At 45.7% G+C, this 21,367-nt stretch overlaps 1 protein-coding gene across 2 annotated transcripts in view; it reads right to left on the reverse strand.

Annotated features, from left to right (window-relative positions):
- Window positions 1-21,367, reverse strand: part of PLCXD1 (phosphatidylinositol specific phospholipase C X domain containing 1) — a 135,202-nt gene that overhangs the window by 10,670 nt on the left and 103,165 nt on the right. For both annotated transcript variants that reach the window (XM_085622845.1, XM_085622846.1), the window contains 3 exons: window positions 17,403-17,531; window positions 7,105-7,260; window positions 3,656-3,836 (listed from right to left, as the gene is read on the reverse strand). In XM_085622845.1, coding sequence (XP_085478971.1) covers window positions 3,656-3,836; window positions 7,105-7,260; window positions 17,403-17,531 — 466 coding nt within the window. The remainder of the gene's footprint in view (window positions 1-3,655; window positions 3,837-7,104; window positions 7,261-17,402; window positions 17,532-21,367) is intronic.

Consider the following 21,367-nt stretch of genomic DNA (forward strand, 5'->3'; position numbering starts at 1 on the left):
ACACTTCCCCTGACAGAGGGAAGGAAGGCTTTCAGTGCAAGCCGGATCGCTCTCAACTCCAACAGGTTGATGTGGAGACGAGACTCCGCCGGAGACCAGAGGCCTCTGATCTCCGCCTCTCCCATATGGCCACCCCATCCCAGGAGGGACGCATCCGTCACCACGACATGCTCCGGTTGGGGAAGGGAGAGGCTCTTGCCCGTGACCCACTCGCGGTCCGTGAGCCACCACTGCAACTGCTGTGCAGTGCCCTCCGAGATCAAGACATGGTCGGACAGGTTGCCGTGATGCTGGGCCCACTGAAACTTCAGGTCCCACTGCAGAGCCCGCATGCGCCGCCTGGCGTGATGCACTAGTAGGATGCAGGAGGCCATCAGCCCCAGAAGCCGCAACACTAGCCTGACTGAAACCCAGGATAGAGGCCGAAAGATGGGAATCAGGGCCTGTATATCCCGGACCCGCTGTTCCGGTGGATGGACCCGGAACTGCGCCGAATCGAGAACCGCTCCGATGAAGAGGAGCTTCTGAGAGGGACTCAGGTGTGACTTCGGCACGTTGATGGAAAACCCCAGCAAATGCAGGAGATCCGCCGTAGTCTGGAGGTGGGAGACGACAGCCTGGGCGAGCCCGCCTTCAACAACCAGTCGTCTAGATAGGGGAAGACTGGAACCCCTGATCTGCGCAGATGAGCTGCGACCACCGCCATCACTTTCGTGAACACCCGAGGGGCACTGGTGAGGCCGAAGGGGAGCACGGTAAACTGAAAGTGCTCTTGGCCCACCGTGAACCGCAGGTAACGCCGGTGGGCCGGCAGGACGGGGATATGGAAATATGCGTCCTGCAAGTCCAACGCTACCATCCAGTCTCCGGGGTCTAGGGCAGCTAGAACCTGAGCCAACGTTAGCATCTTGAACCTTTCCTTTCGGAGGAAGGCATTGACGTTCCGGAGGTCCAAGATAGGGCGTAGGCCCCCCTTGCCCTTCTTGAGAACCAGAAAGTAGTGGGAATAACAACCACGACCTACTTCTGGACTCGGAACGCGCTCGACGGCCCCCTTGGCCAAGAGGGCCGAAACTTCCTCGCGGAGAAGATTCAAATGATCCCCCGAGATACGGTGGTGCTGCGGTGGCATGGCTGGAGGGGTCGTCTCGAAGGGGAGGGAGTAGCCCCTTCGGACGATTTGCAGCACCCACCTGTCCGATGTAATGGACCGCCAGTGGAGCAGGTGATGGCGAACTCTGCCGCCCACTGGCGTGGTATGGGCCTGAAAGCTCGGACTAGGAGGGCTTTGAGGCGGATGCTGCCGGGGTGGAGGTGGGCTGACCACGTCGTCCTCCATTTCCGCCACGGCGGAAACCACGTCCGCGACCGCGCGCAGGTTGGTTCTGCGGCTGGTGGCTTTGCGTACGTGAGGAGGCGCCCCTTCCTTGGCCACGAAAGGGGCGAAAAGCGGAGGTGTGCGCCCGTGGAGCCGAGAGGCCCAAGGACTTGGCCGTAGCCCGGGAGTCCTTAAAGCAGTTCAGCGCACTGTCCGCCTTCTCACCAAACAGGCGAGTGCCATTAAAGGGCATGTCCATGAGGGTGTTCTGGACATCCCCGGAAAATGACGTGGACCGCATCCAGGCGTGGCGGCGGAGCGCCACCGTGGTGGAAATCGCCCTACCCAGCGAGTCCGTGGTGTCAAGCCCACAACGTATGGCGTGCCGTGCTGCATCCCTCCCATCGGCCAAAGCCTGGGTAAGATGTGTCCGGACCTCCTCCGGACACAGGGGCAGCACGTCCTCCACCGTATCCCACAGGGAATGGGAATAACGGTCCAAGAGACAGGCGGTGTTCAAAGACCGCAGGCCCAAACTAAGGGACGAGAACAGTTTCTTGCCAAACTGCTCGAGTCTCTTGGAATCCCGGTCCGGCGGAGCGGTCGGGAAGGAGGATTGGGAGGTAGAGGCCTGGATAACCAGACTCTCGGGGGTGGGGTGTTGGGACAGGAAACTGGGGTCGCCCGGAGCAGGGCGGTGGCGCCTGGCAACGTTCCTATCCACAGGAGGAACTGTGGAGGGCTTGGACCAGGTGCCCTGAAGAACGTCAGTGAGGGCCTCATTGAACGGTAGCAGAGGCTCAGTGGAGCTTGCTGCGGTTTGAAGCACCTCAGTGAGGATGTTAGTCCTCACAGCCACGGCAGGCAGCTCGAGCCCAAGGGCTGCGGCCGCCTTGCGCAGCACCACAGAAAATGCTGCACCCTCCTCCGAAGCCACAGTCGGAGGAGAAGTGAATCCAGTGTCCGGCGAGGTGTCCAGCCCACTGGCCTCCCCCAGTTCATCTGCCCAGTCCTGTGAAAGCTGTGACTGAACAGCCATAGGGTCCTCGAACCCCTCCCAGTCGCCCCCTTCTTCCGATTCCTGATAAACAGGAGAAACCATCGGAACCGGACTGTAGAGATGATAGGTCTCAAGCGGCGCCGGACGCGGCGTCGGTCGACGCCGTTGCGGCGCCGGGTTCCGGAATAGGGCTAAACTGGGGTGGGACGCCGTCCGGAGTCGGCGCCGAAGGCGTCGGCGGCGCCGGAGGTGTAGGCGTCTGCGCCGGCGGCGCCGGTGGCGGCGTCGGTGGTTCATTCGCCGGCGCCGGTGGAGGAGTGATCAGGTCAACCGGCGTCGACGGGGGCCCAGGCATGGGCCCCGCGGGGACCTGCGGCGTCGAGACCGGAGTCGTCGACAGCGCCGGGGCCGGAGCCGCCGGCAGGCAAGGTCGCCCAGTCGAGTCCGCGGGGCCCGAAGGCGCGCCAGCGGGTGTCGACGGCGGGGCCAGGCTCCTCATGGCCGAGAGGTAGGCACTGATCTCCGCCGACGTCGCGTTAGTCCCAGGGACCGGAGGGTGTGGGGACGGACGCGGCGCCTGCGGCTCCGCTGGAGCCGCGGGGGTGGAACCACCCTGACCCTCGGCCGAGTCGCGCGACCGGCGAGGGGAGTCCGAAGAGCGATGTCGCCTCTTGGACTTCTTAGAACGTTTGGACTTACCCGACGACTTGGTGCCGGACGATCGGTGGTGGCGTCGGCTAGGGCTCCGCGAGCGATCCTTGGACCTCCTCCTGGACCGGGATCGCGCACGACGCGGAGCCGAGTGGCGAAGCTCGAGAAGCTTGCGGGACCGCTCCCGCCTAGCCTTCGAAGTCAGGGCCTGGCAGTCGGAGCACGACTCCGCGTCGTGGTCGGGGCCTAAACAGTAGAGGCACCGGCAGTGGTGATCGGTCACCGACATCAGTCGATGGCAATCCTCGCAAGCCTTGAACCCAGGCATCCTACCGGCACCAGATGTCGACAGACAACGATCAAAAATGATCAAAAAGATTTAGTCAAAAAGTGACTAAAGGGGTAGCTCTCCCGGATCTGCGCTTACTGGCGCGGAAAAAAGAAGAACTGACGTCAGCGCGCGAGGGCGGCGTCTAAGTACTCCAACGACGTCATCCCGGCGCACGACGCCGACGACGGACGCGGAGCCGCAGACGACGCCTAGCGACGCGCAAGGGGTATTGCTGACGAAAAATCTTCCGGATCCAGTCTGACGCCTGGGGATATTCTAAGGTGAGGAATCTAACTAACGTGTTTCTTTCAGATAGTACTATGCACAGGATTGTAAGCCTGAAGTTGTGTTGTACCTGGACGACCACTATGTTTCTTTTTCTCCAAATAGCGGATGAGAGCCTCGGTCCGAGTCGTGTTACCCCACCAGTAGGGAATTGGAGGCCACAGCTCCTTATGCTTCTCTGCAATGCAGTCTTCATAGGAGATAATGACCTGGTAGCCTTTCTGCCACATGTTCTGCAAACTGGGATTTTCCTGAAATTAAAAACGATTATTAATTGTGCTGAACGTTCCGTTTGCTTTTTAAGATCACTTATGTATTTAAAAGTCTGAATGTTTTGAATACAGACAGGCAAATATTCAGAAGTGAAGCCAAAGCAGCTAGTCTATAAGAACCACCAAGACGCAGAGTAGACACAGCTCTATTGGGAGCGGCTGATCATTCATCCACCAAGAGGAGTACATGCAGACCTCAGAAATGGGTCTGATCTGAGAAGTACATCTAGCAGCACATAATCTTATGAGGAAGTGAATACAGCTGGCCCGTGATAGCTTTTCAAAGTCTATTGAGAAAGTTAGGGCAGTTTTTCTGGTCCAAGGCCCTATCCAGGCCTGAACAGAGAAGACTCCATTTGAAGATGCCCTTTAACGTTTAGCCTGAACACTCTGACTAGATGCCCTGGGAGGAGGAGGTTATTAGGCATATTGATTGGGAGCAGTAAGATTAGAAAGACTGGAGTTGGGACTGACTTGCATGGGAGACCTTTATGAGGAGGCTGCCATGATCCCGTTTCATGAGATGCGGGCCTGGTATGGTATACCTGGAGGGGATTTTCTACAATATACGGCCCTCACTGCAGCTATTAGTAAACACTGGGGCGGAAGGCTGACAGAGCCACAGTCTTCCCTGGGCTGTCAGTATGTGGTGATGGCAGCTGGCACATTTAAGGGGGTCACATGTCTGCACAGGTGCAGGACGCTAGAAACTCTGCTCCCCCTGACTGACCTCAAGACCAAGTGGGAGACTGACATTGGGGAAGACATCCCAGGCATGGGAGTGGATAGTGGTGAGAGCCTGGAAGAGCACTAGAAATACGCTGTTTCAACTAGTACACTTCCATATATTGCACAGGGTGTATCTCACCCGGGAAAAATTGCACAAATATTTCCTGACCCACACAGCGGCCTGCCCAAGATGCAACGCAGATAGTGCAGACTTCAAGCATATGTTATTGGACTGCACGTTCCTGGATAGTTACTGGGAGGAGATAGCGACAGTGGTTTCAGACCTCACTGACAGGGGAATCGACCCGACCATTGCGCACTGCATCTTACACTGGTTTCCACACACATCCAAGAATAAAATTACTAGCAAATTCATCGACCTGGGCCTATTACTAGCCAAGCGAAACATCACCACACATTGGAAGGTTACACAAGGTCCCACCATAGCAAGGTTGAAAGCAGAATTCATAAAATGGGCTGAATGTGAGGGAGTGATCCAGCTGCAGTTAACGCTGATAAGGCCCTGGAAGGGGCGAGAGCATTAGGAAGCGCTGGTTGCTGCACTCAAAGCTCCCGAAGAGATAGATGATACTGACCCCCTAGACGCCCCTGGCGAGGATGCAGTATAACATGCGAATAGTCCTGTGATCCCCACGACCTGCCACCTTGGATACAGGGATGGTCCTAGACAACTTCGTTGGATCACCACACCCGAAGCCATGCCCCCATTCCAACACGTCCCATTGATATGGGCTTTGACCCGTTGGCCCCTTTTGCTACCTCAACTTAGTGACATGCCTGGGGGGTGGGAAGGCTGGGGAGGGGGGTTAGTTTGGGATAAGGTTTTGTAATAGGTGCATTTATTCACTGAGTAGTTTGCATACTTTGCATAATTTGCCTGACGGGATGGCTTGGACACTTAATTTTGCCATCTGTTTTCAATGTCATGCTTGTAACTTTGTCTTCCACTGAGAGGTGTCCCTGGACCCTCTGACTGTTTTTGTGCAAATCAATAAAAATCTGTTTAAAAAAAGAAATTTGAAAGATTGGAGTTGTCCCTTGTTGGAGGGTTCAGGGCGATTAGGCCTCTAGGAGTAGGATGGTTTGGTGAAGGGCTACAGAGCAGTTGGTTAGTTCACGGGGCTGAGCCCTGCTCCCCTGAATTTGTTTTTGATGGGGTGAGTTATGAAGATGAAGTCATGCTCTAGAAGCTACTATATTTGGCTACACTTTCCGGGCAAATGTGGAATTGAACATAAAAATATACAATAGACACTTTTGTGCAAAATGCCCACACTGGAGCTTAACGCCATTCAGAAAGATTCACACATATATAACGGTTCAAAGGTGGATTGAAAGGAGCTAGGGGTACAAACGTAGATTTATATATACATTATAAGTTTAGCACCTAAGATGAACAAACCAAGTTTACAGAATATAATAGGCAATATCAGCAGCAAGTGGTGTAATTTAGATGGCAGGAGGAATGGGATAGCTTTACATACATGCCGGGTGAAAAATTTACTTTGAAAAAGATCCTGAAATTTATGTCCCATATTGGGCCTTTTCATTGATTTAAAAATATCAAGAGTGGATAGGTTTGGGAGACTTCCCAGCTGGTTGTGAAAATTAAATGTGATATTGGTACCCTAAAAAATTATCAAATTAATAGGCTGTGTACCCACATTAAGGACGTTACCTAGCAATGTACTCTTGAAACTAGTGCAACTTGCTATTTATTGTACACTTAAAATCTATCACTTTCATCATTACTACAGAAGGTAATCCATGTAAGAAGAAACTTTTGACCTGGATGTGGAAAGTCAGGGGGAAGCTTTTCCCGCTTTCAATGGGGGTGCTCTAAAGATGAGAGATTCTGGGTGAGATTACAGAAACAAACTTGAGTTATTGTCCACACTAAACCCTAAGCAATGACTGTTCAACCACTGTGCAGCACCATTTAATGTTACACCTAAAAATATAACGCTACTTTTTGACTAGGAAAATTCTTTAATGCATAACTAAATTGCTAGAATTCAATATAATACCACCATTTTTTTTTTTTTATTTAAATATCTTTATTGACAGTTTGTTATTTTTCCATCGTTCAATTTCAATATAATACCACAATTTTCAATTCTTTGGGCCCCCATATGGGCTAAACTACTCCCTGTCAGCCGTCTCACACAATCATCATGGCCTTCCTAGTATTGAGTAGTGAAATAAATGTGATATGTGACAGTATACTGGTGCTCATGCACAGGGCCGGACTGGGAACCAAAACCGGCCATGGCTAAGTACTTGGCCGGCTCCCCTGGGGGGGGGGGTGCAGACGACCTGTTTGCCAGGGCGTGTTTCGGCCGATTTTGTTACAGGGGCCGATATTGCAGTTATGCTGCAAAAAGGGGCCCTTGGCATCCCACCGGGGAAGTGCCCACTACTGCTCATGCTCTACATATGTCTAGAACATAAAGCAAAACAGATTCTAAGACATTAAGTAATAAAAAACTGAACACACCTTTCTGGGACACAATTTAAAGCCAAAGGTTCTCTTTATACACGAGATAAGATGTTTGTGATGCTCAACAGTCATTCCATGCAATTCCCTGCATGCTAGGATTAGTGCCTCCTTGGGATGAGTTTCCAACCAATCTGACATTTCCTTTAGAGTGTCCTGGAAAGAAAGAAAAAGATAAATAATGTTAGGAAAGGCTGTTTCATGAAAAATAATGGGAAGGCAGTGTGTACCAAAGTAGGCAAGACTACAGACAGCAGTCCAGAATTACTTAACACTGAAGCTGGTTTCTGAAAAAGAGTTCATAAGTTAACGCTCTGGGAATTACATTTTGAGTCGTCCCCTAAAGAAATACAGGGCCACTTCCCTCAACTGTATTTGCCAGTGTAACTGACGAGTACTATGACGCTACAAAATGTGCATCGTTTTGCATTGCTCAGCACAAGACGTGTGGATCGCTGAGGGATGAGGAATAATGCATCTCCTTCCAATAGAAAGGATAATATAAGTGGTCATGATTCTAGGATGATTGATGAAGACTGATGTTTGTTCTGTAAAGTTACACTCCACAAAACCCCTAAAAAGTGACTACCACCAGCAAGTGGTTATCCAGCTAGCGAGCTGTTGGCAGGAACTCACACACACCACAAGGGCAGCACTACCAAACCTGGCCTCGGCAACACTGGATAGTTATTACCCCTCCAGAAGACCCTAAGATACAACCTAGGGCCAAGCCGTGGAAGAACGACAAGAGGCTGTTTTTCTAGAAATATTGTCCAAAGCATTTAGTTCTGCAGAATGACCATTCTCTGAGATTTGTTTTGGAGAATAGGAGGAACAGAAGAGCTGGTGAACACCTAACTATGTACATGGATCATCTACAAACATGTAATATGTCAGCAGGGCTCAAAAAATCTGGAAAATGGTACTAGTCCTGCAGGTCTAGTACCTTGAAAAATCTCCACGACCTAACAGTAACCTACTTGACCTCCGTCTCTGAAAGCGGAGCAAATGTGACAAGATAACAAGATTTAAAGGCATCTTTATTGCTCATTTGCTTTGTGAGCAATAAAAAGGCCTTTAAATCTTGTTATCTTGTCACATTTTCTCTGTTTTCAAAGACAGAGGACAAAAGTTAGTATGTTTTCCTCTTCGCCAGAAAGGGTGAGTAGGACCTAAAAATAGCTCGACCTCATTAAATTTACCTCGCAAATGCGAGCGGTCGAGTGGATTTGTCGAGCACTGGTCAGGGATACCAAGCAGGGCACACACTCTGTTTTATTTGCTCTGATGACAAAGCCTCTAGCAATCCTCGTTAGACAAAGACATATTGAAAGGGCATTTGTATGCCCCCCCTACTCCAATTTAGTCTCCACTTACATACGGTTACAAATATTTGGGAAAAAAGTAAGTCAAGTCAAAAGTTAAAAATTGTTTCCTTTGACCAGGCCAGTACAGAAAGTTGAACGAGAACAACATATAGCTTTAAAAAGAGGCGGGGTTCAATTAAATATTTAGGAATTATGATTAGTAGAGAGGTGATTCTAAGGTCGGATTCTAATTTTAGGACAGCTGTTGATAATTTACAATCGAGTCAAATGATAGGTAAACATTCCACTTTCAATCATGAAAGGATTTCAAGAAACAAAATCACACTCAATAATTCCTCATAAAGCCCTCATTAAGAGTGGTGGTATTACCAGATGGAATTCTGCATCTCGCAATTTCAAGTCTCTCCAGGCACCCAAGGATCTGCAAACTCCAGGCGCAATAATTCCAGAACCGGAGACACAGACATTGCTTTGCTGCTTTAGGGGCAGTGGGCAAGGAGTAGACAATGCTGCCCCCGGACAGACAGGAGCCTGCTCCATAACCTTGTTGAAATCGCAGAAATTACCGTTAGCATAAGCTGAAGCCATTTTGTTTGTGGCATCCATTTTAGTTAGCCATGTGTTAGCCATGTGCTTCTTCCGTCTTCACTGTTGCCTGCTTTTCTATTCTGCGTGAGTCATCAACTATAGTTAACTCTTTCAGTACTGAGCCAGAGCACTGCGTATGCTCAGAAAGGCCTGTAGCTGCTAGAATGCACCTGTCTTAGAGTGTAACTGTCAGGCTATTCCAACTGACATAAGCAGCAATATCTCCCCTCCCACTTTGTTGACCAAGCAATATCTGTATGCCCATGTTAGTCAATAACTATTCCTGTATATGCCTGTACCTCCTCTTTTAGTCTCCATGCTTACTCAGCTGTAAACTGGGTATATAAAGCCCATGGCCTCTGTATTCTATGGACTACCTCCTACAGTGGCCTGAGGGTACTGTATTGACGTAGTCCCACTCATGAGAGGTTAATAAACTTATTTCTTTGATATTACAGCTTCCGTGCCAATCTCTTCTTTGCTGGTTTAAGAACCAGTGGACAGATAAGGGTGAACCCCTACACCAGTGAGCCCCTAAAAAGACTCATTTCTACAACCTTGTGTCCCCAAAACACACACTGACGGTCCTCACGCTGACACTTTCTACCTTCGTAGACAGGTGAAAAATATCAGTATTTTTTTTTTCCCCCAGAATCAGAAAAAACAACCAGGAAAAGGACCCAGTATTACCAGGTCTGAACAGTTATTCCCCTTTCTGAAAGGGGGAAAAAACTCGCCAGACTAGTAGTTGCCGGCCCCACTATATCACCAAATTACTTGATAGTCATCACAAGAGCCCAAATGTTTATATTTCGAAAATCTCCTGGTGTAGCTCTCCAGGGACCTTAATACTAGCTACATTGACAAATCTATCTTAGGCATGGAAGAGCTCTGTTGTACATTAGAAAACACTGATTCGTAACTGGGGTCCTCGTGGTTTCAAATCATGTTTATTACCCGATGGCTCAGGCTTCTGCAGTTTGCCGAATCACAAGCAAAACAAAAAATCCCAATATCCTGATTGAAAAGGTACTGGTTGAGCCTGTGATCTTGGATCACTGGTAAGGAGTAACGGTTCTGAAGCCTCTTCAGAAAGAACAAAACTCGGTGCAAGGTTAGAGACTGGCAGTCATTTGTCTCTGGGGTAAAATGTCAATTTGCTTTACTGATGCCACTTTAAAAACAAGCATTTGCAATGCAACAGGTTTTGCATCATTGAAAGTTTGAGCTATTGGCATTCCAAATAATAATGCAACGCCCATAGCTTAAACTTTCAGTAATGCGAGGCCTATTGCATTGCAAATGCTTTTTAGAACCAAAGTGTCAAGGATCCTGGGACCTGGATGGCCCACAGAATGCCATGGACGAAAGAAAAGATGGAGACAAGCATGCTGCATCTCTGAGCATGTCTGGAGAATCCCAAAACAGCTTCATCACTTTTGCAGGTAGACTGTGCTTATGAATAGAGGGCTGTGGGTCAAGGATGCTTGTAGGTAGAGTAGCCTTGCTGATGTAATGAGAACATCACTTGGAATCACAAGAACAAAATTATAAACATCTATGCAGTTTTAAAATCTACGTACGGGCGCTCACGTGATATTTAATAACAATGTATTGTAGAAAATCAAATAACGCTGCACTTTTTCAAATGGTGTGATACTAAAAGATTGCAGATATTTTCAGTTTTAAAATAACCGACAGTAAATAAAGCCACCGCAATATACACGTTTACAAGGAAATGTATTTAAGGCATGTGAACTGATGGTAACACTTGTGGGAAACATTGTTAACACCTCCTTGGGGTGTTAATCTGACAACTTCTATAACTTCTTCAACAGGAGTGTGTGTCTGCACTCTTCCTAATAGCAAAAGCATCTGGTAAAAAAGGAGAAAAATACATCTTTTTCTGACAGTGTGCAGCATGGGCCGAAAAGTGCTTTGGCGAGTATGTGTACAAGCATCATCACGCTTGTGCGTGTATGTGTATGTGTATGTATGTGCCATGATGCATCGGTGGCCCAGCATCATGACGTCGTATGTGAACACTTGTGTTACCATGTACACACGCGCTTATGGAGTGACAGGGTTGATGATTTTTTTTTAAAATTACTATTGCAAGATGGCAGAAACCCATATTGGCGCTTTAAAACAAATAAAACCTGTGCGAAAGTGCATTTGAAGTAAGAACAGCGCGGCAACAAATTGAAGCTGCCAGGGCCTTCTAAAAAGGGGCGGGAGATAAATGGCAAATCGGGCGGGGCAAAGTACCAGAGCAAGATGGGAGAAACAGAAAGACTTGGTGGCTGGGGGAGGGGAATGGGAGTGGAGAAAAAAAAGCAAAAGCTGGACAGGGAAGGGAAGGGCGGGAAAAGCAATGGAGGAACCTCGGTTGCTGGCGGTTACTATTGCAAAAAAACAAGCATTTGCAATGCAATAGGTCTCGCATTTGTATAAGCTAGAGCTATTGGCGTTGTAAATGGCATTGTTTTTTACTTTTTTTTAATGTGTAGTGGAGTACGATATAAAGTAAATCAGATGATTTGTTTTCATATATATTTATGCTCAGTTCGAAGTGATCCTTGTGGGACTGAATGAATGGAGTTGTTAACTGCTTTAATGCAAAGGTAAAACAAAAAGTAACACAAAAATAATATATAACCGTAGGAAGACTGGGAAGTCAGAAAAGGCAGAATTCAAGTTAGATACAGCTTTGTAAAAAGCAACAAGGGGTGGGGAGCGGAAAGTAACAGTGCCGAACCATACGGAATGAATGATTATCTTTGTGTTTATGTGCTCTTACTCTGTCTCGCATATTACAGACACTCGTACAAAAAGGCAATGCAAACTCAACACAGCTACTGAATAATCCCTAAAAATTATGCCAGGTCCTGGATGTGGCAGCAGCCTTTCGGGTGGTGCTATGAGCAGTACTAAAGAGCAGCAGATATGCACTGAAGGCTTTAACCTCTTGATGTTGTTTACCCTGGGCGTTCTATATGGAGCTTGATACTGCAGCACATAGGGAACAGCTGTTTTAGTAAGAGGTTGGGTTTTGTCATTCCTAAAGCAGATCTGTTAATTTACGCCCGTCCCCTACAAGAAGCAAGGCACACCACAGGCTGCTTAAAAAACACACACATTCCTTGCCGTACTGAGATCAGATAACGAGAAGCAAACTCTTCCACCCAACACAAAAATTAGAGCAACAGCACCAGCTAAAATTTTACAAAACCATAAATTTCTTTTAGTAATATCCCGAAGCAAGGTGAGTTTGGGATGTGATTTGTAACAATTTTAAAATTAAAAGAACTCTGAAAAAGTAACCATGAGCCTCTCTCCCCCTAACAGCTTACAGCACTATTACAGTTAAAGCAAGCATTGGTAACGCACAGACAACGGGCGAGACAAGCAAAATGGGCAACTGACAATAAGATGGTAAACAAGCAGTGACAGCAGGTGGTGTTGTGAGGGAGGGGGTGGCACAGACTGGCTGCTGACTGCCGGGGAGAGAAAATCATGAGACATTTTACAAGTAATTTTTTCAGACGGGTCTGCAATGGTTGGGCTAGGATGTGAGAGCGAAGGAAACAAGCAGCCTGAGATTTATGGGCTGATGAGGGAGATAAGCTATAAGTGGTGTGTGGATGTTGTGAGAGCTGGCAGGGAGGGGTCCCGGAAGAGAGACTGCGGGTGCGAAGCTCTGCAAGTTTTAAGTGTATGCGCTTGTCCTGTTGCTGTTGCGATGCCTTTGCAACGTTAATAGATGTGCTATAGTCTTTGGAATCATTGTACACAAAGCTGTATTTATGACGTTCTTACCTTAATGATACACTCTGTATTTAGGGCACTGCTCTCCTCACTTTGGGGCCTTGAAATGGAATAAAGCGCCATACTCATGATCGCCTGCGTCCACCTCCTAAAAGCACACTTCAGTGTAATCAAGGGAATGCCCTTCCCAGGCGCTATAACCCAGGGAAGTAAAATAGAGGAAGGGGTTAAGGGTGGGTGCATGGTGTGAGGGTAACTGACTTGACTAACAGAAACGAATCCACCAAATGACAAGCATTTGCCGCACACGCGCCTCGCGCCTAAAGTAAAAAAAAAAAAGACAAGCCCGGCGGAGCGTGGCGCGCGCGCGCTTGAGGGCGGGGGAGCGCATTCCAGGCGGGGGAGCGGACCCTTTGAAGTGCTCCCAAAAAGCGGATTGGATGGCGGCACGATGCGCGTGATTGTGCGCGTGCTAGCAATGCAATCCGCTTTTTGGGAGCACTTTTCAAACCCGCTTTCAATAATCTCGCTTTGCGATCGCTTACACGATAGCAAGGCGAGACCTAAAAACGTTCGATTGTGAGGTAGTATGGGAGAGCAACAGATAGGGTGGACAGTGGGGAGGAACACAGAGTGTGGAGTGCAGGGATTTAAAAGAGGAAGCAGCACGCAAGAGTGACAGCAATTAACGCATGAACTCCCATGGAGTCCTAAAAGGAAAAGAAAATGCACGTTCACGTTGCAGCGCATGTCTGCTGTTTGCCTTCCCCTCCTGTAGTGAAGTCACATACATGTCTGTTCGAAATATGTGACCCTGCAGCAAGGGCTCGTATATTTCAAATAAAACGCGCGCCAAAAGAGGCAAGACCTTCCCCATGCATCCGCCTCCTCCTTCATAAATGTTAGCAGGCTATCAGGTTTTCAAGGCGCAGTATAGCAGAGCCAGGCCAACAAAAGGGCGAGCACTTGGAGAGTTCAACAGATTCAAGTGAACGTTTTATGAGCAGTGGGCTAAAGAGAGAGTGTTTAACAGCACCAAGAACACAGACTGATATGAGGGAGGAGGAAATGATGATGGCCACCGATTCATCTGAAAAATCGTTGTAGTGTGCGGCAAGATATACAGTAATGGCATCTTCAAGTATCTTTAAATCTATAGGTTTAGAAGGAGGAACCTGGTCTAGTCCTGAATGGTAGGAAAGGCATGATCGGTTAAGTGGAGCAGAGAAGAACAACCTGGGAGTTAAGCTCAGTCAACAGTTCTATCAAGACTACCTGTGAAACAAGAGGGACTGAACTACGCAGCATGGACAGAGGAGGTTTTGCACAGCCACAGACTGTGCATACAGGTCAGAAGTGTTGCCTGATGGACAGCCCTTCTTGGTGTAAATAGCTCTTTCAGTAGGGAGTGAGGTCTTTGAAGAAATGCCGCAAGAACAGTCGGAAGGACACCCGTTAGAAGCCCAGATTTCACTTTAAGGCTGTATATCTAAAGCGCTTTCTTGCTATTGTATTATTTACCTAATTCAATATGCTAGAATAATGAAGAGAAAAATCCAAACGGTGTCACTGGCTGTTATGGAGGTAGAGGAATACCCAAGGGTTGACCCCGTTTAACGTGTAGGATCTCTATTGAACGGTTACCCTTTGGATGTATTTTTTAATCAACTAAAGCAACAAGTAGATTTTCTTTCGTCATTTCAGAACAGATTTTCATTATTGTTTTTGCGGTAAAACATACTGGAAACAACTTTGGGAAGGTTCTTTTAGGAAAGATGTTTTATTGACCCTCAATAAGTATTTATTTTAAGCTATTATGTGTTCTTTTTGTTTTCTGTTAATAGTTTTCTTTAAAATGTTTTGTTATTTTATATCTGACAGTTGTTACAGGTAACTTCTTACAATCTGAAGAGAGTTACTGTTCTGTATTGTGTAAAAGGTCTTTCATTTACTTTTTTGGACAAGAAAGCTCATTTCTGGAGAGGCTGTTCAGGTATAGTAATTGTGTAAGGCGGGTTTTCTTTGCAGTGTAAGCTTTGTTTTGCCAGTGAAGCTTTCTTTTTAATTTGGGGTTATTCTGGTGATGTACAAATGTCATTGATGCACACTTTCTGGGTACAGCAATAAGTCTTGGTTAGTGCATGGAAGGAGAAAAGATGTAGACTGGCAAATTGTTTACAAATGAACCATCAACCTCTTCCTCTGGATAACAAAATATATCTTTTACAAACACCAATTTTTCTATGTACTTTTTACTTACATCTTAGGCTTCTATAATGTAAAGTGGCTGGTAACAAGTAATAACCCTGTTACACTTGGGAAATCACAGTGCAATTGCTGAGGTATAGAAACAAATATAGAAATTCAGATACATTAGCAGGCTAGCCCCAATAAGCTGGAAACAATGCGGCTAGCTCCTCTTCGTAATATGCAACCTCATGGGTGCAAAGCCATAGTTTATACCCTTTAACAATATAGCTATTTAGTGAACAACTATGTCAAAATAAAATGTTTGTTTATCTTTGTTTTTGGGTCCGGAAATGACAGATCTGCTTTTAAAAGCATCTTTATTAGGTTAAAGTTTCCATTGTTGACAATCAAGTTCACAAAAACGTTTGTCTGCGCCCATTATTCCGACACTGCAGAGATGCGCTGTATGCAACAGAGAGTTATAAATGAAGCAAATAAGGGAAAAAAATGTTGCCTTTGAAATAAGTTTACATAAGAACAGAAAAAAAGTAATAATTACAACGGCAAACGTTTACATCTTGTGGTCTGGTACACTAGGGATAGTGTGGTGAATTTGTATTTTATTTCCCCTTTCTCTGGTCTATCGGTTATACCCAGCAAGCATTATTTAATGTAAAGCTCAGGTACCCAGACATTACTGTATGAAGCCTGTTCACCAATTCGTCCTAAAATTCTCATAATTCTGTGAACAAACCCCACTTCTGGCTCATGGCATCTAGGGCAGTTTGCAGAGCCTTCTGAGTATATCTTAATTCATTTTATAAGGGCCAGGTAAGTTGTACTGAACTAAATCTAGCGTCACTTTCTAGCACTGCCGGTTATTGTTTTAACCTGAAGTCTGGCTGCATTAACTCTGCCCCCCGCCCACACCCCACCCATCATTCAGTGGGTCCGAACAATCTCCTGCCAATTTCTCCTTAATTTCAGTTCATGGCTTCAAGTTATACCCTTTAAAGCCTAATAGAGTTCTGAGATAATCTTCCTGTCAAAAGTTAGTATTAGCATTCGTGTCATCAATGTTATTTCTTTTAGTGCCTCGGAGAATGTGGTTCTTATTTCTCTGGCTGTGTTCACAAGTTTAGCATGGTGTAAGAACTGACCTGGTTGGAAGCCAAAGTGTTCTTGGATCTCTTTGAATGTAAATTATTAACATCATTTGTAAAGGTTCCATTTGGATTCACATCCTCCTCCTATCCAGCTGGCGATGCTCATATACTGCTGAACCCCTTTAAAGCATTCAAGGCACTAAAGCGCCATTACGTTTGCAATTACGTTTTTCATCATAACCGATTTTACTACCTATTACCAAGTTTTTGCCCCTCCGTCTGACATAGAGATGATTTTTAAGGTAACTGATATTAACTGGAAACGAGATATACACTTCTAAAAATAGCTTGCTTTCCCAGAAATATAGCTCTTTATAATCTCTTACCTGATCTGTGCCAAATGACTTAGTCCATTCACTTCTGCCCCACCACCATTTTATCTTGAATGTCCTCATCCTACTTTGCCCTCTATAAGAAAGTCTTTCTACCTCCTTCACCAGTCTCTGCAGTAAGGCCACTCTAGCACACGTGGGACATCTATGCTCCTCAGATTACATTCCATGCTCAGTCAATAATGACACCTCCCCAAACTTCCAACACAAATGCAATGTATCCCTAAGTCCTAATGATCTTCAGAAGAGAGCAGAACCAATCCTGTGATATACAAAATAGCAACAAATCACTTACCAGGCATTGATGAAGTGATACATCATATTTCAACCGATGTGCTTCATACAAGTAGTCTGTAGTCTTTCAATGTGGTAGGACACAGCTACCAAGAAATGCCTAATAGCAAGGTATTTTCTCTCCATACAGAACTTGAACCGCACCAATCCTCAACCCAATGACTTCCTTTATTGCCAAGAACTAGATCGCAGTTCTAATAAAATGGATCACAATTATACATCCCACTCTTACTGGAACACCTAGCTTTCTGATGCAAGTGTTCTGGACGGGTCAGCACGTTAGCATGTCTGCCGCTATATTAAAACTATCAAATAAATGTTGCTGAAAATGGAGTACAAAATACTCTTTACAAGACAATAAATGTGTTGGTGGAATGAGGAAGAGGCTGACCTTCACATTCTTTGGGTGTGGCTCACACAAAGCATTTACAAGCTTCTCTTAAATGGCATTTAACCACTGCTATCTACTAAGAGGGACTATTGATAATTGAATTATTACTGGTGTAACAGTAGCCAAGTACAATTGCAGAAGACACTTGAACATAAGGAAGTAACACGTGCATATCTAAAATCAAAGAATTATTAATCACAAAATACGTTTAGTAACAATTGACAAGAAAGATTTCTCTTACCTCTACAGTTACATCTGTAAACAGCATATGAACAAAGTACAAATTTATGGATATATCATCAGGCTTGTGAGCAATCCGGAGATCAAAATAGCGAATGCCACTATCCAGCTGTTCAGACACCGTTAAAACCTGCAAGACAGAAAACAGAGTTTAGATCTTCACTCTAACAAACTATTGAGAACTCTGAAGTTCACTTGATTTGATAGACACAGTAACAAACTCTTGTGAATTCTGAAGTCTTCCTAGTAGACCGAGTAAACTAAATTAATCTTGTCTTGTCTCAAACTTCATGGTCTAAAAAATTGAGGCAGACAACAAAATTAATTCAAGCGCATTTAAGTTCCTTTTAATTGGTAATGATTGTCAGAATGTCTCTCTTTCCTGCTACAACAGTGACAACATTAATTTAACTTATGGAAGTGGCATCTCATTGATATACCTCTCTGTATGGCACAGAACAGGGGCAATAAAACGACGAAGATAACAGAACAAAACATTTTACTACAAGTGCACCCTTGTCTGAGACTCGCCCTCAAAGCCACCAGCAAATGGAGAATGGTGGAAACACAATTCCGACATCAACAGAACTTCTGGAGGCTATTAAATACTCTAGAGCTGCTTTTGAGAACACAAAAAAGATACTGTCTCTGAAAATGACTTTGATAAGAGCAACTCTTTGGAAAATGGCTGAAAGAATGAAAGCAGTAGAAGTAGCTGTGGAGAGAATCACCACTTTAGAAAAAATTACCGACAATGTCTCAGAGAAGAAAGCATCTATAATCAAGCTACAAGAGACATCAACTGTTTGGGGAAGGAATTTTGAATAAGCTGAAATCATTTCTCATCTCAACAATCTCCATATTCTGGGATTTCTGGCAAGAGTGGAGGGCTCATCTGTGGGCCTCTTCCTGGTGAAGTAGGTTCTTGAGGCTTTGCAATCTAAAGGCTTTTCGAAGTAGTTAACCATTGAAAGATCTTTGAGCATGCTCACACCACTTCCGAAAGTCAAAGCTCCACCACAAGCTACAATTGCTCATTTTCTAATTTACAGAGACAATATCTTGCAAACAACAACGAATGGGACAGCAGTACCAGGTGAAGGGCTGTTGATACAAATTTTTTCAGAGTACACTAAAGAGGTGCAGCATCAATATCAAACATTTGAGGGACAGAGACTTAGGGAAATTGGATTAAAGAACATGGTGCTCTACTCTAAAGAAACTGGAAGTAATTAAAGAAAACAGTGATACTTATTTTCATCGGAGATGGATTGGATTGGTTGGACAGCTCCGAGAGACCCTGTAGGACATTCAAAGAGAAAAATTCTCCATCATCAGTGTACTGTCATGTGAATTAGCAATGACGGAACCCTTTTGTCTCCTGATGGACTCCATAGAACTGTGACGTAAGTGTTATAGCATTTTGAAGTGAACGCAGGTTTAGAATGTTGATTTCACGGTTACACGCAGATGAATAAAAACTAGTATTACCAAGTTCCGTGTGTGGCGTAGTCACTGATGGGTGTCCAGGCTGGGAGGGATGCTATACCTGGCCGTGAGATAGGGGATAAGTAACCCGAAGATGGACAGTGCTCTCACAGAGAGTTTTCTGAGGTCCAGCAAACTGCTAATGCATGCCACATGTACCTCAGGCGAAGTGCAGAATTGACTTTTGGCATATGTGGAGTCAAAGTGCAACTCCAACCAGTTTGAAGCATTTGAAGATAACGAAAGCTTCACTGAGGTCTACACATTGTTGGCCAAGCACCTGCTGGTAAGGCCGTAAAGAAAGTTACTGCGCTACTATGCAACCTAAAGCTATTTATCATACAGAGTGATAACGCTAAAGGCGGATGTAACCAGGTTTTGAAAGAGCAGCAAATAGCAATAGGAAGTTGCAAGATATCGTTGTGATCAGAAGCACTGAGAGGCAGAGATCAACCAGGTGCCAGACAGTTCAAAGAGACACCTAAAAACAAAGCGATTCAGATACAAGAAACTATCAACTGCTTACCAGAACAGATGAAAAGGAGTCCTCATTCCACAGTGTTGGGTGAATTGGCCAAAGGAGAAGTGCCTGGGGTTGTGCTTACGGAGCCGTCCACACACAAAGCGGCACACCACTAAAGCTGTTGGGTGGTGGCTCAGAACAACTCCAAAGGTCTCCTGAAAGGTGAAGGGCTCCAATGGAAACCAAGAAGGAGGTCAAGGTTTCACAGACTGTCCAAGAGGACTCAAAGACCAGCACAGCACAGGGCCTTAGATATGGCATGTATGAAGCGGGTCCTAGTGGACAGCCGACAGTGTCAGAGAGAACGCCACTCTCAAAGTTAGACAATCTCATAAATGGTTACAATGCATCCGCATTCCTGAAACCACCTCCACCATTCAATACCGCCAAAAGGCAAAATATTGGCAGCTTAGAGACATTTGATGATTTCATTGCTGTGCTAGAAGAAACAGATAACAAAAAGATGTTTGAATACCATAAGAATTTTGTTGGTGAAGGTGTAAAAGAAGTCATAAAGGAAATGCTGTAAGCTGACGAGGCTACATACCGTCAGACCAAAGAAGCTGTGAATCGCAAGATCGCTCCAATGCCAATTGTAGATTGTGAATGGTACATTTTCAGTCAAGAACGACAGAAAGATGGTGAAACCATCCACAAATTTGTTGAGAGACTGGATATGCTCATTAAACACTGGAAGTTCAATTAATGTAATGATGAGGAATCCATACGTCTCAGAGTTATTAACAGGTGCCTGTCAGATTCATTCAGACGATGAATGCGGAGAATAACTCTTTGTCTGGAACAAGTTCATATGGCTGCCAGAACTGAAGGGCGTGCTGATTGTCAAATTGCTGACATGGAGGCCGGAGGTGCCCAGAGTGAGTCAGTCATGAAGAACATGAAAAGCAAGCAAAAGCACAAGGCTGAAGGACACAGAGTGATGTCTACATAGAAAAGTTGTGCTTCACGTGTGGATTTTTGTTTCCACACAAAGGTGAATGTCCGGCCATTGGACAGATTTGCAAAGGCTGTGGGAAGGAGAACCATTTTGTAATGGTTTGCAAGGCGAAGGAAAAAGTAAGTGTGTCACGGCATGAAGACAAAATAGCCACCCGAACACTCCAGAAGCAACATTTGACGCACGTCCATAAGGCCAAGCAAAACCACCAGTTGACGTAAATCAACACTAACGAAGTTGATCATCATCTAAATCATCATTAAAAAGTTCTTCAGTATCAACATTGTTTGACTCACGGTTTTGAAGAGTGACGTCAGGAGTGCCTCCTTTGAATTTTCTTCTTTTATTTTCTTCGTTTCATTTTTCTAGTTTGCTCTTTTTTATCCAGTTTCTCCTTTCTAAATGTGGCGAATGCAGGAAAGGACACGCGCAGACCAGCAATTGACTCACGGTTGGGGCGAGTGACGTATGAGGTACTTGCTTCTTCTTTTCTTGATTCAGTTTTTTTTGTGGTACTTGCTTCTTCCTTTCTTTTCTTGGTTTGTTTAGTTTTTTCTAGTTTCTTTGGTTTTGTTTCTTGGGTTGCTTGCTCACGTTACTGGCAGCAGATCGGTGGACCGCCGTGGGTCCTTGGTGCGAGGCGTTGGTCGAGGCTGTGCAGGGGACGTTCCCTTTCTGGTCAGCCAAATGGTCGCCAAATTGTTGTAGGTACTTTAGGACACTTCCATTTAAGTTACAAGTAGCTTTATTTAAGAGCACAGCTGAGCGCACACCCCGCCAGCTGACCAGACAGTCAACTGACAAGAGTGGAACACTCCAGTACAAGTTAGAACACTCACAGGTATTCTGAGAGGCTGAGGAGGTAAGAACACAAAAGAAGGCCTAATGACCGAGGTGGCCATGGTGAGAGAAGCACAAATATACAACAAACATCAAATGAAAGTGAAGACAATGGTTGTGCAATGTCGATATTTACTTCATAAAAATGTGTGCATGT

The sequence above is a fragment of the Triturus cristatus genome, chromosome 8 (genome assembly GCF_964204655.1).
Source record: "Triturus cristatus chromosome 8, aTriCri1.1, whole genome shotgun sequence".
NCBI lineage: Eukaryota > Metazoa > Chordata > Amphibia > Caudata > Salamandridae > Triturus > Triturus cristatus.